The sequence below is a fragment of the Beta vulgaris genome, chromosome 9, assembly GCF_026745355.1.
Source record: "Beta vulgaris subsp. vulgaris cultivar EL10 chromosome 9, EL10.2, whole genome shotgun sequence".
Lineage (NCBI taxonomy): Eukaryota > Viridiplantae > Streptophyta > Magnoliopsida > Caryophyllales > Amaranthaceae > Beta > Beta vulgaris.
In genome coordinates, this window is record NC_079210.1 from 52,434,573 (window position 1) to 52,461,492 (window position 26,920).

Sequence of the window (26,920 nt, forward strand, 5' to 3'; positions counted from 1 at the left end):
TAAAAACAAAAATCAAAAACGTAATTACCATCAGTATGAGAAGTTTCAGTAACCTCCGGATCCTTTGGACGATTACCAAGAGATGAACGTAAACCTCTACGTTTTGGAACATTTCGGTTACCGATCGTCTTCTTTCCCATTGCTAAATTGAAAATTCAACCGAGAATATTAACCAGAACTCAAAATGAAGAAGTAATGGCAGAGAAGATTACACAAAACTGAACTTGAAGAGAGAAAATGAAAAACTTAGGGCAAAGAAGTTTTAATTGAGAGAAAAAATGCAGAAGTTACCACAAACGAAGTAGTGGGAAAAAGTCATGAGGAGAGAGAAAATCAAGCGAGAGAATATCTGAACAAATATGAGGAGAAAGAAAATCTGAGGAAAGATAAAAACTGAAGACACCAAAAACTAAAAAGTGTAACAATAACTATCCTAAACTCACGTGATATGGATCGGGTGCACACTAATTAGTGTGCACCGGGTTCATATTAGTTTTTTTATCTCATATTATAGGTCTTATTTAAACTTTTATATGAACATCAGGTGATAGTCGAGTGGTATTGGCATCATCTTCGATCCCAAAAATTCCGAGATCGAGTGTCACCCCTTATAAGGAGAGATCTCCAATTCTCTCCCCTCCTCCCCTCTTGCAAGAGACTTCATCTTACCTTAAAAAAATTAAGCTTTTATAATTTAGCAATATCATAATCATTTGGTCAAACCCATATGTTTCTTAATACTTCCTCCGTTTAGAAATAGTTGCACCGTTTCATATTTTCACGTTTGCCAATGCACTATTTCAAATATTAATATATGTAATTATCAGTAAGTAAAAAATTTAAAAAGGTGATATTAAAATAATATACATTGAGACGAATTTAACAAGATCTTGTATGACTATGTTTTTTCTAAAATATAAATCACCAAAGACAATCAAAGTTCAAGATGTGAATAGTAAACAATATACAAATGGTGCAACTATTTCTAAACGGATGAAATATATATTTAGTAATTATTTAGTTTATGCAAATTTTCGCTTTAAAAGTCAATTTATAACCACTTATAGCTGTAAGTTATGAATGGAGAGGCAATGGAAATAGTTTAGGGATGATCCAAGACGCAAATGACATAGACACATCAATTTTCTCATATATTTGCTTACCTCGCATATATTTGCTTGCTGCGCTTACTGTACTGTTGCACATCAATTTTCTCCGATGAACTCTTTCATGAACACCTGAGATCAAATTGTAAGCCTTATGACAAAAGCCATTTCACCCACCATTTCCTCCTACGTAAACCCTGTTAGCAATAATTATTGACAAACCAAAAATCTTCTTAGCACTGAACTTAGGATCTCATAATCTTAACCATCAGAAGTCCAAACAAGTAGCTGTTTCGACGTGACACGTGAGTCTCCTCCGAATTACTAAAATGCTTCTCAGCACTGAACTTAGAATTTCATAATCTTCGTCCACTTTACAAGGCAATATCTGTACAAGGTTACAAGGATAATATCTTTCTGTAACTGTTTACATATTACTGTCGCAACCAATTAACGATAATGGGGGTAAAAGAATTTGCTAAGTACATGTACATCTATCTATAGCTCAATACCTACTAGTTAGTCTTATTCACATCATAAGATTGGTATTCTGCATGATAGTTCTTCACAAATTACATCAGCTGTATCTCAAACACTTGCCAGGGCTTTGGCTGAGACATGGACGGGGCCCTTTTGCAACTTTTTCCGAACAGCAAACTGATGAATAACATCTTGAATCCCAGAGAAAGCAACTAAGAACTCTGCTGCATCAACCTCGTTTAGTACCTTATTCGAGATAAGTTCCAATACTTTTATCCTGTTAAATTTCACAAAATATTGTAAGGAACTAAGGATGTCGTACTAAAGCTACAATTACAGTTGATTATTCTACTCATGGAAACAAAAACAAGCAGGTTAAGGAAAAGGGACTAAGAGTGAACCTAAGTTGTTGGGCCTTAGTTATCACTTGCTTTATCTTCTTGAGCTGAGACTGAACAGAGTGCAATGGAACCATGAATGAGGAAGTGGTCTGATTATTTGGCCTGAAAGGAAGGTGAAGAATACACGTGGCTTGAACCTCACCCATCTCTTCATCGATTATAGCCTCTTCAATACGGATTTCACGAATGAGCTGTAAGAGGATCTGATCAGTCTCAGCTGAGTCAGCCAAGGAAGAGAGATAGGAGGAATGTGCCAAGGATCTAAGCAGTTCGAGGATGGCAGACGGTCTCCAATCCCCTAGCCAGCCAACAGCAGACATTTCGAGAGGTGCGGCCCATTGGGGTGCAAGCAGTTGAGCAACATCCTCGAGTTTGTTGGGGATCATGGCTTGGCTATAACACTTAAATTGTTTATCAATTATATCCTCTAAAGTCCATTTCGCATTCGGCTGCTTCCTTATAGTTGCTGCTCCACTATTCTTCTGTTCTTGCCTCCCCTTGTGTTTGCCTGATAATCACATCTTATTCATCAGCAAGCATAATTCTACATCCTTGCTGGCAGATCGATCATAAAGATCAGCTTAGATAACAAGGGACATGTACTGACAGGAAAAACTTCATCAATTTTGTGGTTCATTAATGAGACTTTAACTGAGACAAAATCATCAATAACTAACTTTTATGAACACTGCAAGTCCCTGCTATGAAACAGCATCCTTGTTTTTTTTTCATAAGCACTTGCTGAAGAATGTTACACTGTATAACTATATATGAGGCATTTTATTAAGCATAAAGAACCAAAACCTAGATAGCTAGATTGAAATAGGAGAACATATTTATTTATTTGGAACACAGATTGGGAAGTTGGGGAGCCATAACCATCAGGGACTGTAGTCCGTAGATATACCAATGAAGTAATTTGCGTGTAATTTGATAGCAAAGACGTGCTTTACTACATAAATTTTCAATACCACTTATTATCACCATGAATTTTGTGATGTGGCTATGAGCTGAAATGAAATATAACAAGGAAACCACATATTTCTTGAGGGATATATTATCTAAGACATCCACATAAGACACTTCATGTCAAACTACACTGAAGTTTCACTACTCAGTCAAATTGCTTACAACCAGATCCTGTTCTCCAAACGAGCCATGAAGCAAATCCAGCGAGTGTGACAATGATTCAATGAACATGCAGTGCGAACTTTAGTTCAAACCAGAGGCGTAGAATTATAAGTGATCAATCAGGGACACTGGACACAACAGAATAACAGATTTACAGCACCCTGAAGAGCATTTGCATAATCAAAATCATCCATGCAATAAAAGGCAACAGAAGATTTTACTGTCAAGAAACTGCACTACATATATATATCTGCTCAATGGACCATCACCCATAATTTTCGACGAAAAGAACACACTTTTATTAACACATACTCCCTCCGTTTCCTAAAGATCTTCCCACTTACTGTTCCTACAGATACCAAGGAAAATCAAGTTGTGTGGGGCATGGTGTGAGTAAAGTAGGAGAGAGAAAGGGTTAAGATATATAAACAAATAAAAAGGGATTAAAATAGGAGAGAGAAAGGGAGTAAAATTGAATTAATGATGTAATGGTGGACCATATGATAGTGACATGAGAGGGTAAATAGGGAAATTTGTTTTCCCAAATAAGGAATAAAGCAAAAGAGGGGAGATCTTTTGGAAACACCTTTAAACGGAAAGAGGGAAGATCTTTAGGAAACGGAGAGAGTACATATGAATATGAATCTTCATAAAGAACCCAATTGGATCCATTCTACAATTATGCAGCAGTAATCAAGTCTATCCATTAGCAACTCTAATAACTTTAGATATCAAATAAACTTAATTCTGCTACTACTAACTTCATTTCTGGGAATTAAACTTCCAATAAGCAATACAAAGATTTAAACAACGATTTAATATCATCTACCAGCAATACTTTAATTTAATAGTCTCAATCCACAAAAGCAAGAAACTGGGATTACTATAAAATAAACAAAGAAACTTCAATAAAACACTAAAATCAAAACCAAATTAACAACAGTATTAATTTGCAAATTTCTTCAACCAACCAAGAATCAAGGGAAAAATTATAATAAAGAACAAAACTTTGAAAAAATTTGAGAGAAAGAAATGTAATAAGAAGGGTACTTTTATGAGAACGACGTCGATGAGAATAAAGGGTAATGCAACGAACTGTAGTATTCAAGTCATCAACTTCAGTTTCATCGATGGAGTTATGAATTCTTTTGCGTAATTTCAAGAACCCATTATTTTCTTCGTCTTCCTCTTCTTTGTAATTAAATTCCTCGTCATTATTGCTGCACCCCATTAATCAAAGTACAAATAATCAAAGATTTAAATAATGAAGAAAAATTAGGATGTGGGTTAAATTAATATTTTGGAAAGAATAATGTAATGTTAGTAAGTAAGAACACTTACATTAGTCGTTGAGATGAAGTTCTACTCATCTTGATTTTTGGTATTTGATTTGAAGTTGGAATTATGGTTTATAATTTCTTCTCTGTGAATAATTGAATAGTGTTTATGTGTTCATTGTTTGGAGCTAAATGTAGCCGGGAGAAAAACCGGGCCAAGAAACTTTTGTTCTATGTAGCCATGTAGGTGCAACTGTGCAAGATTTATTCGCTGATTTGCTAAATGTCGCCTTGAAATTTCCTATTAATGTCCTGTATAAATACATATACATGTATTTATACTTTAACACTCACTATATATCCCACTCTCTCTCACTCTCCCTCACTCTCTTCACTCTCTAGTCTCTTCACTCTCTCACTACATCTCTTTTATCAACAAGGATCTTCCATCAAGAACTCCGGCAATTTTTCCGACGAAAACAACTCTAACGACTTTTCCGGCTAATTTTCCGACCACATTATTGCATTATTGATATTAATGAAATTTTATAAGTTTTTTAATACACAAAATCGGACTATATTGACTTTAAAAAAAGTACCCAGACACCTAAATTAGGTGCTCGAACATGTGGTCAGGCGCCTAAATTAGGCGCCCAACCTGTGGTCATGATTGATGAAAATATTTTTTATCTTAAATAGTATTTTTGATTATTAATAGAGGTTAGTTTTATATTAATTTAACTTGTTCATGATACCATCATGATCTTCTTAATATACTCCCTCCAGGCTCCATCCCAAAATATAGTTTTCATTTCATTTTGCACAATCTCCAAAACATACCTTTGACCTACGATATCTTCTATTTCTTATTAGTAAAAAAATATAAAAAGTTGATATTACAAATTTATACATTGAGACGAATCTAACAAGACCCCTCATGAATATGTTTCTTTATATACACTAGTAAGAATATCGACTCCCAAAATAAAAATGGAAACTATATTTTATATACACTAGTAAGAATATACAATATTATTTCGTTTTCATCTAGGTTCCGTTTGGTAGGGCGTAAAATATTTTCAGTGTAAAATGATTTTCATGGAAAACAATTTACAATGGAAAACACAATTCACATGAATAACTTACATATCGCGTGCAAAAAATATTGGTAATTATACAATTACAACACCCTCACGGAGTCACGGTGACTGGCCCAAGTCATAAGCAAATTCCTTTGGAACCTGTAGAATCTCTCATACGCAAATTCGTCACTCATACGCAAATTCCAAAGCTCGAATTGCAGGTTCTTGTTTTGTTCCTTAGATGAATCTTCTTGTTTTGTTGCGGATTTTGGTGTGGAATTGCGATTTTTAAGATCTACTTCATGTGATTATTCATGTGATTGCTTTTATGCGGTTGTTATTGTTTTTTTGAAAGTTGCGGTTGTTATTGTTTGTTTCATGAATTCAACTAATTTTTTCTTTATCTCATATATGTTATTTCATGTTATTAGGGATGGATAATTTACATGCTATAAACTTATGATTCCAATGAATTTCTGGTATAACTTGTTAATTCATGTTTTTTTGTCTCATGGAACTAAATGATAACAAAATTTATGTTACAATTTGTAGATGCGCATATTTGTGTTCACTTGTTCCTGTTTAATTTCATCAGATCAATTTTTCAAGTGTTGTGGCTGGAAATCAGGGATGAATGACCTGTCATCCCCGGGCCAGGGCGGCCACCCCTCCTGCCCTGGCTCAGGGACGGGCCTGATTCGAATTGATAGTTTAATTTTGGCATTGGATTTTGTGTTATTCAATTGTTAATTTGATATTCTCCGTACCCATTCGTGTCAAATCCTGGATATGCCACTGGAGGAGGAGTATGTGTGGGAAATTATTGTTGTGGAGGAACTGGGTGGGTTGTATTTTTCTTCCAAGTTGAGTAATTTGTTCTGATTTTCTTAAGATATTTATTGGGCAATGGTTAAGTTTTGACCAAATTGTTATGTGACAGTAGGAAAGGAAGCAAATGGGTAATGCACCATCGACGCTTACCCAATATGATATTGAAGAAGTTCAAGAGCACTGCGATAAACTATGTGGGTGGTTTTTTTTTCGTTTTGGCAACTTTTTATAGAATGCAATGTTTTGTTGGGATACAAGTTGAAATTTGACATGTGCTATATGTTTTCAAATCAGTCAATCAGCAAGATATAGTCTCTTTGTATCAAAGATTTTGTCAACTTGATCGGAGTGACAAAGGTTTTGTATCGGCTGATGAATTTATGTCTGTGCCGGAGTTTGCAATGAACCCTTTAGCTCAGGTATTGAATATGTTGATTTTGATATCATACTCGCGTTCCCAGTCATGTGTTGATTAGAATTACTCACTGAACCGATGGCATGCGTTTGTGGTATCTTTCTTTGCAGAGGTTGCTGAAGATGGTGGATGGATTAAACTTTAAGGATTTTGTTGCATTCTTATCTGCATTCAGTGCCAAAGCAAGCATTGAGCACAAAGCTGCACGTAAGTATCTATGTCTGCCCCTGTCTACCTACAGTGATGGTGGAGATTGGTCATGAAAATGTTAGAGTGAGTGCTATCTGATGATCTTGATCGTGCTTTTGCTTGAGAAGTAGCCTTGTCTCTGTAGTATATGATTTGAAGTCTGGTCTTTGAATGATGGCCAACTAAACAACCGTATACTGTTTAGTTGAATTAGTTTCGAACAGCTTCAGTATACACCTGGTCTTCTTTTTCCTGCCTGTTTGGCTGTTCATTCTTATCTGACTTTTGGATCATATGTAGGTTGATATATTCTTATCCTAGAAGAGGGTTTGTATAGTTTCTGGTCCAGCAGCCAACTATATTATAGGGATATAGCTGACTACTGAGTTTGTTGTTTAGGTTATAAAGACATAATTTAGAAAGACGCCAAGGGATATCATCTATTTATGAGAAGTATGGTTATAAAGACATACTTTAGAAAGATGCCAAGGTGAAAATAGCATGTCCTCAAAGTACCAAGTAGTAGTTATCTTCAAATTCAAGAAACGTCGACTATCACTTTGAATCTAACATGAATATATTCTATCGGCCTTTATTGGTCTCATTACTTGTATTTGCCAGTGCAAATCTGGTTTTGCAATTGGAAGTGCACCATTAGTTGCATTGTTGTAGGCTGTCATATAAAACGAATATAGATATCCCTACATACAGAGTTATTAAAGTCAAGAAGTCTATGATCAATAACATTATAGGCAATTCGGAAAGTTGCTTAGGCTACCAGCTTTTGTTTACTCTGCCTCTGTGAGGCCAAGAATATACAAGGGTATGTAGTGACCTCTGGGGTTTATTTTTTGTGGTGACCTTTCTTCTCTAAATTGTCATATTGTTCTGGCTTGTGGATAGTTGATTTGCGATGATTTGGACTTCTGAAAGAGCGGAGTGGGGAGCAAATTCAACTTTAGGTGCTAGTGATGTTCTACTGTATAATTGATTTTATCATATGACGCTATGTTTAATTGGTACTGGAGAAAATTACCAGTGTAAACTTGTTTGTTATTTTTGGGAGAGATTTGGGCTGGATTTTACCATCTCTGTTATAAAATTAAAGGGATTAGACGGTAGAAAGTTGCAGAGAGGAGTGAGAATCTGGGAAGGAGGAGAGAGGAGAGAGAAATTAGAAATCATTAAATTGCAAAATTTGTTTTGTGTGCTGTTATATCACTTGTATGGATGTTCTCTAAAACTTGGATTAGAACAGAAATATATTTTTTTACACCTGCTGAAGCTCCAAGGTCCAATGTATGTCTGTAACAAACTACCTCTTGTCTCCTTTGCAGTTATTTTCAAGGTTTATGACTCAGATGGTAATGGAAAGGTGACTTTCAATGACATCTTAGAAGTGCTAGAGGACATGACTGGTTCATTTATGTCTAAGGAGCAAAGAGAGGTATTTACAGTTTTACCAAATACCACTTGATTCGATGTTTACATTTATATAGCGAGATCATTTGGCAACTAATTCAAAGACTCTTGTTTTAATTTTTCCATTATGGTTAAAATACGTAGATAATTAAAGGAACTCCTTTCTGCTTTATTCTGTATTAGTTGCTTCTTTCATCTCACAATGACCATTGTAGTCAAAAGACGCATTCTAAGAATAGTTAAATTAACAAAAATCATTGATGATTGCCATTAGTTGAGCTGAGTAATAAATGCACCTACGGTATTGGGTATTAAGGGAATTAAACCAGTACAACCCAGGACAGATAGTGTTTGTGGGACAGAGGGCATAGTTCGTAGCGAAATCTTTACAGTATGGTGAAATGATCTGTTTGATGGAAGGTGGGAGAGCAAGAGATTAGAAGCAAAGCCACCCTCACCCAGGTGAAAAACTGGGGCAGAGATTGCTTTACCCCTACCAAGCTTTTTTCTCTTTGTCTATTTGACTGTATATGATTGCCATACTGGTTAGGGATCGTCGTACACTCCAAGTCCTCCAGGGCAATTGACTAACGTTTAAATACAATTAACTTATAGTACTGCCTTCATTTCTATTACAGCAGAAGGGCTTTACTAAGGCCTTTTATAGGAAACAGAAAGGCGTTGTCTCTTTGCTTCTTTACAACTAATATAGTGGCACATACTTTATTGTGGCATTTGATTTTCTTGAAAACAGACAAGAGAGATGTCATTGATCCTGTAAGAACAAATTTTGTTGACATCACTGGTGGGTTCTCTTATACTGTGGTCATTGGTTTCTGAAACTCATAGTGCTTATTAATTTTTTGGATCATCCATGAGATTTGATGAATTCTGAAGTTGTTCTCTTTGAAACTTTCTTTGGAATTGTTTTCTTTTGCGTGGCTTTGTTGAGTTTAGTGCCCAACTGGCCACATAATATATACAATCTTTCTGCACTGGCCTTTTCCTTTTCCTTCTACCCTAAGTCCCTAATGTCTTCCCTTACAACTCTCTAATATCAAGGTACTGAAATACCATCCTTTAGCTCTTCTCCTCCATGATCTATAACACAGCAAAAAGAAAAACGAAAAAAAAGCTGCTTCCTTTGACATAGGCATCAGTCCTGCCTGTGATGTCCCTATTGTTTACCTCATTTTGTAGAATCATACTTCCAATTGAGCCATCCTTGATATAGTCAATTTGAAATGAACTATATGGCTTTTAGTGCCACTATTAGGTCCATCTGGTACGTGCTAAGGCAGCTGTCATTTTTCAGTAGTCATAAATATTTTGAACTCCTCTACATGCAGCTGGCTACATATCGCTGTTCACTCTTTAATAAAGTATTGTATCTATATGGAATCATTAATGCAATTCAAAAGTTGGCTATTCTTTCAAAAATTTAAAGCCTTAAGTTCCCCCAATTACAATGATGTTTTGGAAGGAGCATCAACTCTACTATTTGCTGCATCGATTGTCACTCTTATCTTGTAACGAGCACTTCTATATGGCTAATAATCTCTAGGGTGGTTTTTTGCTCCTTTGAATAGGCCTCGTGTATATTGCTATGTTATGCTTGTGTATATAAAGGGCAAGCTTCATTTGGTTCCTGATGTCTTGTTTTCTGTGCCATAGGCGGTCTTGACACAGTTGTTGGAGGAAGCTGGCTACACAAGGGAATCTTATCTGCTTCTGGATGACTTCGTTAAGGTATTATCTGCACATATCTTACTATATCAGAGAGAGTTATTAAGAATTCGGAAACCATTGCCATTTCTCATCTAGGAAGTTGCCTAGATTTTATATGTCATGGATCCATATGTGATTATAGTAACTCATAATTTTGACTTCTTAACTCCTGTGTGCTTAGGATAAGGATAAAATTTTAGCAAGTTCCTGATCAATTGTTAATATTGTCAGATATATGTTACATTGAATCTTGAGAGTTCTTATATGCCCCACCCTCCATAATCACTAGTATCATCTATTTCCTTGAAAGATTGCCAAAAAAAGAGAGAAAACAAAACTAAAATTGTTATTTATGCATCAGAGTTTAATGCTGGTTAGTATAATGATTGTGTTTATTATATATATACCCCAATGTCTCCCCCTGCTGTCCTGTGCAGTTGTGCTATGCTGTCCTTCTAGCATCCTTGACATCAGTTCTTTTAATGCAGTTTTAATTGTTAGTAGGAAGCTTCTTTTCTAGTGATGTCCTTTATTGGATATTTTCTGAAGTTAATGTCGCCCCCTGCTGTCCTGTGCAGTTGTGCTATGCTGCCCTTCTAGCATCCTTGACATCAGTTCTTTTAATGCAATTTTAATTGTTAGTAGGAAGCTTCTTTTCTAGTGATGTCCTTTATTGGATATTTTCTGAAGTTGACAAGGAGCAGTTTGTATATAAATCCTCTGTTGAATGAACTGGGAAGCTGAACTTCCATTTAATGAAGTAGTTGTCTCAGAGTCTTCAACATACCAAACACAGGAGAATGCAAAGTTGATGTCTTCCATTGCAATGGTATTCAGCCTGTGTTTGTACATACTTGATTACATTAGCATTTTATATAAATTTTATTATTTGAGTAAATGACCCTTATGCAGAAGGTTCAGCAATAAACTTGTCTGTGTTTACTTGCATTTATTTTTAGAAAGCTAAAGAACTGTTCAGTCATCTCTTAGAGAGTGAGACTGAGAACTGGGAAACCTTTGTTTTATTTTATTTCCTGGATTTTTTTTTTTCATATATCAGTATTAGATGGAGTGTTTATCAAGTCTGTTTTCTGTAAAACTGCCTTGCATCACGTAGTCGTATTGGTCGAGGAGATAGTCCATTCAGATTCACCTATTAAGCTAAGGCTCCTGTGATTTACTCAGGCATGCTGATTTTGGTAAATAAGCAATGATACCTATTTGGTATAGCTCCAAATTCTGGCAAAGTTTATACAAAAAAGCACTTCTGCCAATTATTCTACTGAATTTTGGGTGGTTTTTGCCACTGCTCTCTCTTAGGGTGTGTTCCTTTAAGTGTATTTGACCTATTTAAACTCATTAGAACTTATTGTTATTGTGAATTAAACTTATTGAGATCTAGCTAAACATATCTTAAAGTATTCTGATTGAACTGAATACTACCTTACTGTTCTGTACATGATCTGAGTAATTTCTGACCCTCCACAGATTTTTGCTAATTCCGACTTGAAGATGGAGGTAGAGGTTCCTGTTGATTAAGTAAACCCTAGGAAATGAGAGGAAACACTTATTATTTATCAGAAACAGCTGTTGCTGGAATGTGTTTGGTGGAGCAACCGTGCCTGCAGACTGATATGGATAGACTTTGTCACGCAACTGCAAAGGACACGCATGCGCCAATCTTCGTATTTTATGAGTGGTTTCAGTAAAAGAAATTTCTTCTTTGTTTTATTCATGCTTTAAGAAGCTATCAATCTCTGTCGTCTGTTAAGTGTGTAAGGCATGATTGCAATTTTAGCTGAGTGTCTTTGCTCAGGTAGTAATTTCATGGCATACAGTGAGTGAGGAATCATAACTAACGGTGTCAGTCTTGTACATTATCTTTTTTACTGTATCCGTTTGAACATGTAAAGTTGTACTATCTTCTCTCCCTCTCCCCTAATTGAAATAATCTAAGCTTTAAAATACGTCTGTTTAAATTAAGCCTGATTTGAAGGCTCATAACTTTCAAGTAGCAGCTCTTATATTTTCTACCCTGTTCATTTATAAGCATCTTTATTTTAGGTCTTTCCAAAGATAATACTTCCTCCGTTTCATAATACTCGTTACATTTTTCATTGTGGGAAGTCTCACATTACTTGCTACACTTCTTTTTTTGGCGATAAACTTTCTCTATCTCTTTCCTCTCACATGGGTTCCTTTTCTTTTTACTCTCTATCTCTCTCTTCTCTAAAAATTGCCTAGGAGTCCGTGAATTGAAAAGTGTAGCGAGTAATATGAAACAAACGAAGTATGTTACAATTGAAATTTAGGCGACTATGAGAACAAATGATTGAGGGAATATGCACTTATGGAACTTTTTTTAACTTATTGAAACTTAATTTTATAACTTATTGAAACTTAACGAATACACCTAAACTGATTAGAACTCTGTAACTTTTTTTCAAAGGTGAAAGAATGCACCCTTACCAAAGTTTTGAGACCCATGGTAAAAAGAAAAGAGAAGAAAAGATGAGCTTTAAGAGGTGAAATTGGTGTTCCGGAATAGTAAAAAAACAATGTAGAAAACAATTTACTTCTTGCCTACACAAGTAATCCAACTACTAATTTACGGCATTTTTTTAAACAATTCTTTGTTTATATAGTTAACGTTTAACAATGAATTATAGAAACGAAAAACTACAACTAGTAGCAGTTACTATAGCGACTGTTTTTTTTTACCATGTCTATCATAAATTGTGAACGATTAATCGATAACTATAATGTTGTGTGATTAAAGGAGGTGAAAATATCTATACATGTCTGTAGATTAGATATACTTCCTCCGTTTCTTTTTACTCGCTACACTTTTCACATTATGGGAAGTTTCACATTACTTGCTACACCTCTTTTTTGGGCAATAAACTCTCTCTATCTCTCTCCTCCCACATGGGTCCCTTTTCTTTTTACTCTCTACCTCTCTCTTTTCCAAAAATTGCCTAGGAGTCCGTGAAATGAGAAGTATAGCGAGTAAAAAGAAACGGAGAAAATACTCCTGTTTTAAAATATAAGGCATTCACGTTTTACGAAAATTTGCTTTAACCACAAATATATCTCAAATACGACAAATAATAATTATAAAAATTATACCGTTGGATTCGTCTTTAAAAAAAATACTATAATAACATTATTTTTTAAAATTTTCTATAGACATAAACTGAGAGTAATTAACAGTCAAAGTTCGATCTTGAACATTGTACATGCCTTATGTTTTGAAACGGAAGGAGTAGTACCTAAGATAAAGCCAAAACATCTGCTGAAATGCAGCCAAACTGTGCGCTTTCCTAAGTGAAGTGAAGTTGCCAAACAGAGCCGCAAAAGTTTGCAACTTTCAAACTAACATAACAAGTAATGACAAATTTACTCTGATCAATTCATATGCACTGCAGAGCTTTACTAACTTATGCCTTAAGCCACCGCTAACAACTCTGAACTCTTCCTTAGTAGTTCATACATCATGTTTTCCGGACTTCATTCAAATTCGACAGCACAAGAACCAATATCTTCAAAGGTATATCTCTAAGACTAAATACTTAATATGGAAGAAAAATCTGAAGCAAATTATCATAGTAGTAATAGCAGTAGTAGTAGTAACAGCAGCGCCGACAGCAACAAGAATAACATCAAAATATTGAACAACAGGTTGCAAGTACTTGAGCAAGAATCTGAAAAGATGAGGAAAGTGTTGGTTGTTTGCATGGATGAAAGGAGAGAGTTAATAAGTGAGATTTTGCAGCTGTTTCAGACTTTATGCACAAATTGTAAGGGTGCCATAACCAGACCTCACCTCAGTTTTTGTCAGGTAATTAAACTCCATTCCTGATCCTCAAATCTCAATGCTTCACGGTCGATATAGAGGTGGCTAGTGAAACCAGGTAGCCTGAGCTTACTCGCCGTAGCGTAGGATAGGTCCATCTAGTGGGTTGGGGTTGAGGGCAGATTTTAAAGACGAGCTTGCTTCACAATTCAAATAGAGATGGCCATGAGTTAGCCTGAGCTTACTCATCCTACCCCAGGATCTCCATCTGATGGGTGGAGCCATGGAGGTTGTGGGTCAAGATTACAAAAACTCAGCTCATGAAACATTTTGAAACTGAAAAAGTTGACAAAAGTGGCTTGCTTGGACTGGGCCACTTAAGGCCAGACCCAACTTGGTAACTTCATAGGCCGGTTACAGTCTTCGACATACCGACAACCCAACAGCCCCCTCTAAGCTCTAACCTATGTATAGCGCCAGAATCATATGCCAGCTCTTTGAAACATGAATGAACTAACTACTATCCATTTGATTACTTCCACAGGAGACAAGGCATCGGAATCTAGGTCTAGTACAAGCTTTATCTGAAGATTCAAATCCATTGCTGGTCTTGCGGGGTTCTACTACTACCAAGGAAAATATCCTTTGCTAGTTTCAGAAGAAACTAGTGTCAGTCGTGATATTATTTGTATCTGGATAGTTCAGCTACGTACGCTTCCACTTTGAGTCATTACGTGCGTTGTTTCCATTTTCAAATATGTACACTGTAATGGACTAATAGTGAAGAAAAAATCTAAATAAGTTAAACATATTAGTCATTCGACTCTCATGAGTCCCACTCCGAGGTCTCCCACCCCTCTCTCTCTTGCATTACTATGCATAGCAAAGGGATATTTTCCGACTACTCAATCAGGCCAACAGATAGAGTAGGTACTATGAAATGACACACTAAAACCTTTCATATCTCAATAAGGGCCCCCCTTAATACGGGAGGCTGAGGGTTTTTTCATCCATTGTATTGAAATTTCCTGACAGAAGTCCGCACTGTCCGAAAAGATATACTATTTTCAACAAAACTGAAACCAAAAGAAGATTGGAAAATACATGATGCAGTATATCAATCAATTTGTATTTGATTTTATAATTTCACTGCCTATCAATGAAGGAGGAATATAAAATCCAGCAGAGAAATGACAGCATATCTGCATATACTAGTCTTGACAACGAATATAAACTGTACAGTTAATGGAAAAATTTACAAGCTAACAGACATTGTAAAATTAGCAAACTAAAAAAGGTTTATGTTCTCTTCCCCAAGATATCCCTCCAATCAGTCAGCAAGAAAATTGTCAGAAAAAAGAATACGACTAAGAAGCTGCACTTACTGCCTCAGGAAGAAGATCATCTGATTCATCAATACCGATTTCACTTCTGAAGAGTAGTTTGAGGTGAGGAAGAACTTTAGGAAGAACAGACAAATCTGCCATGTTAATGCTCATCATGTCGAACCCTATACATGTATTATGCATGTGTACATCTTCAAACACGGGAATCTTTGGGTATCGTTGGCTGAAGTGCGTAAGAACTATGCGATATACACCAGCTGCTTCACCCACTTCTATGGCTTCTTTTGTTGTGCTATGGTTTCTAGCCACAGCCTCATCCACCATGGCATCCTCGAAGGTTGCCTGCAAAAATCATACTTGTAAATTTCTTGATTTTTCATACGCCTCCCTTTGTTTTTTATTCGACATTTAACACTAAAATCTCTCAAATTTCAGAACATATTAGATACAAGTGCCTAAGTGGTCATTCTTCCTTTTATCAGTTATTATTATTTTTTCGAAGTGATTCAGCTATCATTCTTCTCCTCGTGGCTTGTACTATCACACATATCAAATTTGTTTGAAAAATATTTCAATCACCTTAAATGAGTAGCTAGCTAGAACTTTTAATTAGCTTATATCCACCGACTTGGTATAAATTTTTAGCCAACTAGCATGTTTTTAGGGTCGAGTAGTATACGGGTAACATGTTTTTAGAAAAGGAAAGACAAAGAATTCCCTTGTTTCCATCTTATAGTGTTCAGTTCTCCCCTCTTCCCCCCTCCCCCCCAAATCTCTTTACCCGTTTCTCATTTTCTGGTTCCCCACAATCCTGGTCTGCCCCCTCCGATGAACCGAATTACCATACAAGATACAACACACACCCCAAACATCCGAATTCCATTCCCAAAACAAAAACAAATTATCAAATTCCTATCCTCCAAAACAACCATCACTAAGAGGGGGTTGGGGGAGGGTGGTTAAAAAAAAAAAGGTGGTCAAATGATTTTTCAGGCAGAAAAATATGTGGTGGTGGTATTATTCCTTGATGCCCTAGTCCGAGTGCCAGATATCAAATTCCGCTTATACCTACAACTTACATGACTCGAATGGTGGTTGATTCTAGGAAGGTGCAGCGGTAGTGCTTGAGAGTGGTGGAGACGACAGCATTATGCGATTGTTGGTTGCATACAGGATGTGACCTGGGCTTGAAGGCAGTGGTGAGCTTGACAGATACCTAGGCAACAGTGGCTTAAAGTAGTCGCAACTGGCAAAGCAGGAGAGGCGCCCAAGACTTGGATGACTGTGGTGATAGAAAGAAGATAAGGGGCCATTGGTGTGAGGAAGAGAGAAAATGGTTGGGGGGGGGGGGGACTTTACAAGTTTGTGTGCCAAACATTCGAAGACCAACCGAAATCTTTTCCCCTCTCTAACCAACTTATAGGAGGAATTAGCTCTCTTTTCTTTTTTTTTCCTAATTTTGTCCCCTTCCCTAATATTGTACCAAGCGGTCAATTTTTTCCAATATTTTTATCATCCAAAAAAGACTATCATGTCCTTTAAATATCAATTACAATTGCAGCTCCAACCTAGCAGTTTTTCAACTTTCAACCATCTTTCCAGCATTCGGCTACCTTTTCTCAACCAACTTCTAGCAAATATAGCCACCACACGGATTTCAAATGCCAAACTAGTCAACACCAAGCTCAATGATAATTCACAATTATTTATGATTGTCTCTACTCCTACTACTTCATGGAATTAGAGAGCAAAGTGGAATAAACGGTCTATTACTAGAAGAATCCCACTTCAGATATTAAGTATTGATTCTGTCTAAAACTGTTGAGAGAATGGGGGGATGATGATGATGAAGTGCTAGTGAGCTGGATACTAATGTATTGAATCTCCTTTGATGGGCAATGACCAGCAAGAACGAATGAAAAAACTAGCCTAGCAGGAATTTCCGGCGGAACCCACTCTAATGCTTAAGTCAGTTGATGATTTCAAGCAAATGTGTGTTGGTGGCTCTTTTGTGAGTATTTAAGCTTGCAATTTCTGAATGTACCTTGCATGCGCATGGCATGGAGGTATATACAGCAAGGAGGAACAACCAAGCATGGGATTAGGTCATCTCCTATGGATTTGCCTTTTTATGGGGCTGGGTTCTGATGAGCCCACTAGTGTGTGCTTCCTCTTGGGTGAACTTGGAGAATGAGGAGTGAACATATAGCTCAATCCCTTGTTGGACCTAGTCCATATTCTAACCCCAACAGGTATTATTACTAGTATTCTTGTGAACTGATACAATTAAAATTTTATTTAATATTCTGAAATAACGTCGTTACTCTAGTAATTGGATCAACAAGGTGTCTGTAAATGAGGTATAAAACTCAAAATACTGTCCATTCCAATATAGGAACCATGTAAGTCATACAATTCACGATGCTTTGCCTTGTGGCTGTAATGGATTGAATGAAAACAGGTCATGAAGCAGATAAACAAGATCCAAGTCAAAATGACAGAAGAACTGCAGTTGATAATTTACCTCATGTATTAGCACAGTAGCGCCGCGAGATGCTTCTATCAACTCTTGACAAGGCCTTGTGTCCCCAGAGTACACTATCTTCCACCCCGGTATTGCTTCACCCTCACTGTTGATTCTATCACCTGCCTTTACGGCTATGCCAAAAGCTTGTGGGCAGTGCACAACAGGAAAACTAATCAAAGTATCTAACCCAGCATCTTGCAGAACTTTCTTCAAGAGGATTAGTCTTTCCAAAGAAGCAGCGTTTCCAGCTGGGCTACTGGGTCTTTTCCAGTAGCTCTGCATAGGACTTCCCTTAGCAAAGAGTGTAGTATCAACATTACTTCCCGAACTGGTAAGAGATGATGACTCCATATTAGAGTCAAGAGAGCCTTCAAAAGAATCCCAAGAGGCTTGAGTCGTATGCCTGCAATCTAAATACTGCATATCTAGCTCCTCAAGTCTTTGGTATGCATTCAGAAACCGCATGAGTTGCCCCGGACCCACTACTAACAAAGGTTCATGAGGAGTCCCTTTCAATAAATCACGACGTAGAGCAAGAATTCTGGCTAGACCTGTATGATGGTCAGCGTGAATATGAGAAATCCATATACACCTCAAACTTCTCACAGCATTATCAGCACCTTCTATACCAAATCTGCTCCAGAGGGGAAGGAGGGAATGTGTCAGACAAGAAAATCAAAATGTTCTAAATTTCAGCAAAGATGAGGAATGAAAGTAGGTCACACCTTCTCTTCAGCTGACCCAATGTGCCTTCACCACAATCAAAAAGCAAGCCTCCTTTCGAGAAAAGATTGATGTAGATAGAGGTCACGTTGCGATACTTAGAGGGCTGGGATGATCCAGTACCCAAGAGGACAATTTCTAGATCTTCTCGAGTTATATTATGCAAACACCTAGGTGGACCAAGGTCATCAAACCATGGCTCTTCCATAACAGATTTGTTATTCTGTAAAGACATTTCTCCATCAACTTCCATAGGACAATCCAACAACTGCCTAACTTGCTGCACAGCATCATCAACTTCTGGAATTTCAGCACGTAACTCATCTATAATTTGAGCAGGACCAGTAGAAGCTGGGATACAAGATCTGTCCAAACCGAGGTTTGCATATGGGCGCAAATTGAACTGTACCATGATGCATAAAAATATTATTAGAACGGCAAGAAATACCATTACACAAGAGCAGTATGCGCAATATGAAAACCATGACACAAGAGCTCCCTTCAGGTCAAGCCCCAACACCAAACACGTGATATATATGAGGTTAAGTCAAGTTTGTGCCAGGAAAGGAGGGAAACATAAAGAAGCAAATCAAGAGAAAGGGTACACATCACTCAAAATCAGATTAAGTTTTGAATTATATCTAATCTCGACCTCAATTTCATTAGCAAAAGTTCAAGCTTCCATGTTTGATTAATTATATTACTATTAGGCATTTATTAATCAACACACAACTGCCTTGGTGGCTGAACATCAAGTGGTGATATCAGTAAGAATCTAAAGGACAAGGGAAAACATCAAAACTAGAAGTCATACACAAGCTTGATTACCCACTGAGTTGTCAATATTCAAGACCATACCTTCAGAAGATTCTCAGCGGAGATGGTGGCTTGAGGCCCCTGTGACAAATTAAAAAAAAATCAATGAGTCATTACTTCTCTATCATGTTGAGATAAAGAGTTTTAAGAGTTCATAGTCATAGATAAGGCAACATAAACCTCAGATGAAGAATTTGAGCTTGATGCTACATTGTCTATGCTACCAAGAGACCAAAACCCAGGAGCAGGGAAGAACCGAGGACAAAGATAATTCAGTCTTGCAGCAATCCTAGCACTTGATTTTAGAACTGGAATTTCTATATTTTTCCTGAAAAAATGCAAGTGATAATATTATCTACTTGGAATCTTCCTTCCAATCAGCTTAGTCAGCAAAACCTTGGAGTACAATAGGCTGTAGAGCATATAGAGACAGGCCCAAAGAGGAATTTGAAGGGAAAATGAAGAGATAAAATCAACTCACAATTCATGTCCAGCCATGATGTGCTGGGTATCACCAAATCTCTTCATCCATATTTGGTAAGTGGGACTACTTGTAACAGATGATGGACTTAAATGTATTACGCAATTCACTACCCTGTTCTTTTCTGACGGATTGCCAGAGATATCCTTGTAGTATATATTGAGAGAATCCACAGACAATAGGTTTTGTAAATGAGATGCTGTTGGACAATCAACCAGAAGTACTATAGGTCCAGGAATAGGAGGATCCATCACGTCACTAGGATGTACCTGAGAAAGAATATGTCAAGAGATATACATAAAGCATGTAAAGGGAAATACCATGTTATTAAAATATACCATAATTTTAAGATGATCTGATTGCACTGATTTTCCATTCTGCAGTTCTCGATACTTAGGGCCAGCTCTCAGTCCAAGAGCCTTGGCTTTTTCAGGATCAAACTTCCCCTGAATTTCAGGTAACTCGCAGACATAGATAACAGAAAGATCTCCAAATTTTGCAAGTGTTGCTGATTCTCTATTAGCACCACAAGATGTTGGCTCAGTATTTTCATTTGGTCGCAAGAGAATGGCTGATATTTTAACAACTTCATCGTTGATTAGGTCAATGGGTTCTGAAAATTTTGTCAAATCAAAAGTAGCTATTTCATCTGGGTGCTGCGAGGGCCCAAAGCTACGAGTGTGGACCATGGCAGCATTTGGAATGAAAGCCTTCATTGCCGCAACCAAATACTTGAGATCAGAGGGACCCCACATGTTGACCTTCACGTCAATAACAAAGGTAACGATAAGATTTGCAAACTGTCTTTACAGAAAAAACTACACGCAGAAGATGATACTTACACACAGTCCTTCTTCTCCAATTCCAGCCAAAGTCAACAACAGACCTGCACGCAATACAAAATCTTATATTATGAGTCCCTCAATTATACTCCATAAAACATTCTCGAACTTAGGAGGAAAAATGGAAACCTGGAAGCCCCCCGGCAGTTTCTGAGCAGACCCGAGAAAGAAATATGTGATCTATCTGGGAAAATATGCACCGGTTAGAGCAAAGGTCTTTTACAATATTAGCATAGGGAGTATCAATGTACGGGCATCCTACTTTCTGAAACAACTGTCACTTTTAAGAATCAAGCACTTATTTAGGAGTTGATATTTTTACTACTATGGAAAAGGTGATAGCTTGTTTGAAAAATCAGTAACAAAATACTGACCATGAGCTTCTGTGCTCATAGTGAGCCAATGAATAGACATGAGTTGGTAGATGTTTGTACCTTTGACAACTTAATCTTGTGCTCTGTGCAATAGCGCTGCAAACCCTGAGACAATGCATTAAATCAATAAAATCTAATTCATTCATCCCACTTTAGAAGTAGGTAACTGACCTTGCTTGCATATTAAGACGAAGACACTAAAGTACGGTAGCCAAATAACTTCTTAGAGCAAGGGGGATTCTTAATTAATCTTCAATCAGCATGCTTAGAATAAATGGAGGGGGCATATAATTTTCATGTTGTCAGACATAATGCAGCCAAACCAGAGTGTAAACCCCCAATGATTTAGAACATAATGTAAATTGAAAGACTAGTTTTTGTCGAGATGATAGCCAAGACCTGGACTGTACCTCCACATATCCTCCTCGCCCCCCTCCCCCAACAATAATATTAAAAAGGGGAAAAGAGAAGAAAAGGCAAGCTGTTTCTGCTTTTAAACACTCAGTAGCAAGCATCAAGCAAGACCCGTGATTTTTTACAACATTCTTTCACATGACAATTACAGCAATCTCCATTTCAGGAAATCATTATGCTAATAACAACCATGGAAACATTATGCTCCACAACTTACGGCCTATCTTCAAATAAACAAAATTCTATGGTACAACCACGAATAGCGCATAGCAGAGTGGCAACCTAAGCCAGCAACTCCTATCATTTGAATTGGGTCACAACTCACAAAATCATAAAACTAGCCTTTCAGTAAAAGCTTGAAATCCCATCCATAAGTTGCAAGTACTAAAGCTCTAAGAAATTCTACAAGACACTTGATGCAATCAGCCAGTAAGCTTCACTCAGAAAACTAGCAACAACATAACCCTTCATTTCCTACATTCTGTACAAATCCAAAGGTAAGCTGATCCCATTGGAACCTCAAAGGGCGTTGATACAATAGAATATCACAAGAAATCGCTACACGTTTGGATTTCTGTTTGCCTTAAAGAGCCATGTTCTCTGCACTTTGTCAATAAGAGAAAGCATGCTGCTACCTACTGGAAGAAGAAAACTAAATACATTGTATACAAGGCAACAGCTCAGTCAAGAACTACGGAAACTGCATTGATGTGAACAACCCTTCTGATCTTTCATATCTTCTAATTGGTTCTTTTGACTCACATGTTATAATATGAACCTCATTTGCCACTCTAAACAAATCCAGGAACCAACTTTTTGAAAACAATGGCAGAACCAGGATTGTAAGGGATTAGTGCTAAATTATTAAGGTATAACTGCCTTATGTGGGAGAGAAGCTAAAATTAGGGGAGGGAGAGAAAAACCTAATTCTAAGGAGAAGAGAAAAAAATGAAATGAAAAGAAAAATAGTAAAGGAAGAAACAAGAAAGGCATAGGAATGTTTTGAACTTTAGATGATGAACAAATCTTTGTTTAGCCTTTAAGAAGAACATAAACATGCGACTTTCATTAAACAACTCATCAAAGTATCCCCTCAATCAGATGCTTAATCTCTATCGTGCACCAAGATTCTTAGATTTTTATCATTTACACACTTCACCACAAGGAGACCCTTTAGCATTCTTTTAGCTATCTTATAGAGCTTTTTTCACCATCCTTCGAGTCTAGTTATGTATACCTCCTAATATACCTTTTATTTTATAAAACAACTAAATATAATTCTCTTTAATTCTTTACCATTGTTTGCATTTCATCATTCCACTATGTTGTGTCCCAGAGCACCCTTGATTTTCAATTTGATTCTCCAAAGACCTTCTTGGCTACTAAACGCCAGTAAACGCCACAATTTAATTACTAGCTCGCCTAGACATATATATATTCCTTCTAAATTTTGCCTTTATGTGAACATCTTTCTAGAGATAACTGTAAAAATTTAGATAACCATACATTTTTGACAACCAATCCTCTCCATACTCCTTGATAAGAGGAAGTCTATTTGTGTTTCATTCACTCTACTTCAAATATAGACGCGTGTTCTTAAACCATGTGTAGCTAGGATCAAGTCATATGATTGTGCAAAATCCAAAACTCTCTCCCCTTCATCACTCCTTCCATATTCAAAACCTCCGTGAACACTTTAAAAACCATTGCAACTTAACCCTACATACCATCTAGATCTCCCCTGTTCGATAACTTACTTGTATGAGAAATACCTCATAAATCCTCCCAAAATTAATGTTTAAGAGATTTATCTACGCCAACCTGAAGCGCATGCCGCAATGGTGCAATAAGCACTAACAATTTTCAAGATCATCTCTCATATATCTTTTCTCTCATAACCAATTTGCCCTTCCTATATATCTAAGCTATATCATTCAGTAGCCTATCATAGAAATTAATAACTCTATATCTACTCTTATCTTAGTATGGATACCACAACGTATACCCCAAGGCTTGATATTTCCAAATATTTCTCGTATTCACTTGGTTTCTTGAAGTTGTAAATAGTTACAGTACTTATCTTCAAGAGATAAAATGTAACATGCATGCCAAGATCATATATGCAATTTAATCCCAATGTCATTCCCTATATCTCTTCCATAGAGCCTAGAACCCTAAACTAGAATCCCTTGCTGATTTGTCATCACACTCTCACCTGCGTGAGCAATTCTTGCATACTTATCACTCCACCTATCCATTCTTCTTGCCAAATTATATTAACTTATGCTCCTAAACGTGACTAAATTTTACGCTGGCTGTCACCTACCTCTGTGTTCCTCTAAATTTGGGCTTAAATTGGAAGTGAGTTTGTACTCACCGCCTCACTGACAGTAACTGAGTTGGTTGAAGGTTTTACAATTTATAAGATAATCTTTGAATTAGATATTAGAAGGCAATACTATTGGCTACTCCAATCAGAGTTTGTAGAGGATTTTGCCTCTGTTTGAATTTTGGGGCCATGGCCTACTACCAATCTATGTTTGCTTGAAAATATAGAGACATATAATTGTATCTTAGGATTATTAAATCTACGAGGAAGTACCTTGCCTTTTTCCGGCTTACAAGCGGAATGAAATTATCAACGGTTCAACCTGTGGGAAGGCAAGACAACCAATCACAATAGACGCACTTTTCCTTTTAAATACCTATAGGCTCTGGAATATTCTCTGCCAAAAGCCCAAAACAATAGAAAACTATTTCAGCATAATTTCTTTGAGGCAGGATTGACCAAGAATGTCATGTCTAAAACTTACAAACATAACTTTAAGTGTGTATTCTGATATCATTTAGTTGCATATTAGGGTGCCTTCCATGTAGGATTGGAGCATTTGCATTGCATTTTGTGCATTCTAGTCCTTTATGGAAAAAAAAACTTTTGTAATTATTTTAAACAGATCTCCTAAAACTTGGATAATTTATATTGAATCAAAAATTAAGATTATTCAGAGAAGAACGGTCAACATTGGGATGGTTCACGTTATTTTGTCACAAATGTTTGAACTTCAAAATACAATTGTGATCCCGTATCCTAACAAACAATGATCTGCATAGTTCATGTGGGCCTGGCAGGCTACCTATCCTAGGTAAAGGCCCAACCAGTTAAGCTCCCCCCCCCCCTCCCCTCGACATCCTGCTTCCCCGTTTCGTATCGAACCTTTTCCCGGAAGATGGGAGCAAATGCCACCAGAACCAAAGCTCTTCGGCGGCTCATAGATACTAATATAATTGCATCTCATATGTAATTAACATATCAAACTACAAATTGAACCATTCAAATCTTTTAAGGAAAATTTTGATCCATAAGAAGAATTGGCATGTTGAAGTATCCAAACATATTTTGACGATTAATATCACTAGCATGACATTGATAATGTATGAATAATGAAGACAAGATATGGATGCATCCAATGAACATAATAAAGATTGAAAAAAAAAAAAAAAAACCTTGCTATGTATCATCAAGCTATTTTACCACTCTCATCACAAAAGAATGCAGATTGATCTATTTGAATTAAATCGAAAGACCAGTGATTTGTAGGACAAGAAAAGGTGAGTGCAATGGCCTTACTGTGGACAGTGCACAACACTTCAAAAGAATCATATGCACCTAATAAATATAAAAGTACATATCTTACATACACTTGTTATACATTACCTCTCCAGCATTAAATATGAACCTTTGCTTGTCAAAGAAAAGCAAAACAGAAGGAGATGTATCTTGAGTATCCATTCCAGTTCCCAAAATCTGTAATTCAACAAAACCCAGCATTTAAAAAATCTCTTAAACCATTGACATTACACATTCAAAACAAACTTTAAAATAACATAGTAAATGTAACATTTCATCATGCACATAAATTTTTCCAAAATTAATAACACAAAAACCTTCTTTCACCCAAATGTGCATTCACAACCAATGAACCAACTAATCTTTCATCCATCAGCCAATTATATAAAAATCAAAAACTCTTCACAAAACCCTATACCAAGATTCAATTTTTACAACTAAAAACACAAAATCTCAAAAATTCCAAAACACCCATATGATGAAAAATAGTATATTCCAATAACAAATAATAAAAACCCAGAAAGTACAACAACCCATATTATTGCATACCTGAACATAACAAATAGTATTAACAGGATTAAGTTTTCTAGCTTTAAGTTGAAGATTTTTAGGCTTAATTTCCTTATCTTTTCCCTCAGCTCTTCTCTTATTAAACCCAGTAGAGTCAGTTTCCACCATTTTTGCACCTTCTTCAGATTTATTCTTCTCTGATAAAGAACTTTTACCCCTATTTCTGTATTTGAGGGGTTTTGCAGAAGATGGGGAAAACTTTATTTGCTTATTAGGTAGAGATGAGGAGACTGTGAAGAGAGAGAAACGCTTAAAAGGTTGAAAATTTCTGGGTTTGAAGAAAAGAGGTGAGAAAATTGGAGGAGAATGATTAATTAGGAGTCGGATACTGAGGTTTGTCATTTGGGACATTGTTTTGTGCTATTTTATTTGAAAGTTTCGAGGGGTTTAAGATTTAGGAGTTGAAAGCTTAAACCCCAAAGATTCTGGTCTTCTTTTGAAGGGAGGTGTTCTCCATTGTACTAATTGGTTAGGTCGCCAATGATTTATACATTTGGATTTTGGGGTATTTGTTTGTAAACTTTATGTGTTTCTTTTGTATAAAAGGACAACGCCTACATGATGCATATGCTTGTATATAGAGTATGGTGCACACATGTACATGGCTAACAAGCTAAATGTATATATGTAGGAGCAGCAGGTGATAGTCTAGTGGTATTGGCATCACCTCCGATCCCGGAGGTTAAGGGATTGAGTCTCACCCCTTGCAAGGAGGGATCCCCAATTTCCCCTCTTCCTTGCAAAAGACTTCATCTTAACTTAAAAAAAACCTAAATGTACATGTATAACAAGTCAAATAAACATATATACATCTATATTAATACATGTTCATTGATATTGGTCTTTATGTTCATAATATAGTACTTGATGTTCATCGTGCGTATGGTTTTCATCATACGGACGTGTGTATGTATTAATCTCTATTATATAAGGGAAGGGGGGAGCAATGGTGTCCTCTTTTGAAATGCCTATTTTGCCCCCCTTTTCATTCTAAGTTACAAATTCACTTACAAATCAAAGGGGGCTTCAAACAAAAATACCAAAAATCTAATTTATAACAATCACTCACAAGTCAACTAAAATTATAAAATTGCATAATTTACGTTATACAAATCACTAAAATGAGAAAACTTTATAAAAACTTAAAAATTCACTTACAAACTACAACCTATAAAAAAATTGACTTGAAATCAAAGTGCCCACTTTCTTTACAATTTATGAAGTATTGTACTTAATTCGAAAATCAACTAAAAAAATTATAATATTAGAAATCATAAATAAATTTAATAAAATTTCTATTTTATTCATAGAATTTAACTTTAAAAAGTAAAAAAAAAAAAA

At 36.4% G+C, this 26,920-nt stretch overlaps 4 protein-coding genes across 7 annotated transcripts; 2 read left to right on the plus strand and 2 right to left on the minus strand.

Moving 5' to 3' along the window:
- Positions 1–1,427: 1,427 nt before the first annotated feature.
- On the minus strand, positions 1,428–4,625 carry LOC104904703 (hypothetical protein). The gene is made up of 4 exons (XM_010693061.4): positions 4,460–4,625; positions 4,169–4,338; positions 1,988–2,495; positions 1,428–1,863 (listed from the first exon to the last, which is right to left on the minus strand). The coding sequence occupies exons 1-4, from the start codon at positions 4,486–4,488 to the stop codon at positions 1,695–1,697; spliced, it is 876 nt and encodes a 291-aa protein (XP_010691363.2). The 5' UTR covers positions 4,489–4,625; the 3' UTR covers positions 1,428–1,694.
- A 917-nt stretch (positions 4,626–5,542) lies between these two features.
- On the plus strand, positions 5,543–11,983 carry LOC104904704 (uncharacterized). 4 transcript variants are annotated; one of them, XR_008967636.1, is made up of 8 exons: positions 5,543–5,698; positions 6,421–6,502; positions 6,603–6,727; positions 6,834–6,930; positions 8,250–8,359; positions 10,009–10,083; positions 10,551–10,891; positions 11,551–11,983. XR_008967636.1 is itself a non-coding variant. In XM_010693062.4 (7 exons), exons 2-7 carry the CDS (start codon positions 6,433–6,435, stop codon positions 11,599–11,601), a joined length of 528 nt encoding a protein of 175 aa, XP_010691364.2. In that variant the 5' UTR covers positions 5,543–5,698; positions 6,421–6,432; the 3' UTR covers positions 11,602–11,983. The 4 variants fall into 4 exon arrangements, 3 of the variants coding, with proteins under 3 accessions (XP_010691364.2, XP_048492431.1, XP_048492430.1); XM_010693062.4 differs by lacking the exon at positions 10,551–10,891; XM_048636474.2 differs by lacking the exons at positions 10,551–10,891; positions 11,551–11,983 and adding an exon at positions 11,248–11,449.
- A 1,434-nt stretch (positions 11,984–13,417) lies between these two features.
- Positions 13,418–14,588, plus strand: LOC104904705 (hypothetical protein). The gene is made up of 2 exons (XM_010693063.4): positions 13,418–13,903; positions 14,403–14,588. Exons 1-2 carry the CDS (start codon positions 13,640–13,642, stop codon positions 14,508–14,510), a joined length of 372 nt encoding a protein of 123 aa, XP_010691365.1. The 5' UTR covers positions 13,418–13,639; the 3' UTR covers positions 14,511–14,588.
- A 387-nt stretch (positions 14,589–14,975) lies between these two features.
- LOC104904706 (tRNase Z TRZ3, mitochondrial) lies at positions 14,976–26,063 on the minus strand. The gene is made up of 12 exons (XM_010693064.4): positions 25,559–26,063; positions 25,097–25,186; positions 21,028–21,072; positions 20,723–20,777; positions 20,594–20,637; positions 20,090–20,512; positions 19,752–20,020; positions 19,451–19,598; positions 19,313–19,351; positions 18,457–18,857; positions 17,729–18,365; positions 14,976–15,546 (listed from the first exon to the last, which is right to left on the minus strand). Exons 1-12 carry the CDS (start codon positions 25,928–25,930, stop codon positions 15,226–15,228), a joined length of 2,844 nt encoding a protein of 947 aa, XP_010691366.2. The 5' UTR covers positions 25,931–26,063; the 3' UTR covers positions 14,976–15,225.
- Positions 26,064–26,920: the final 857 nt, after the last annotated feature.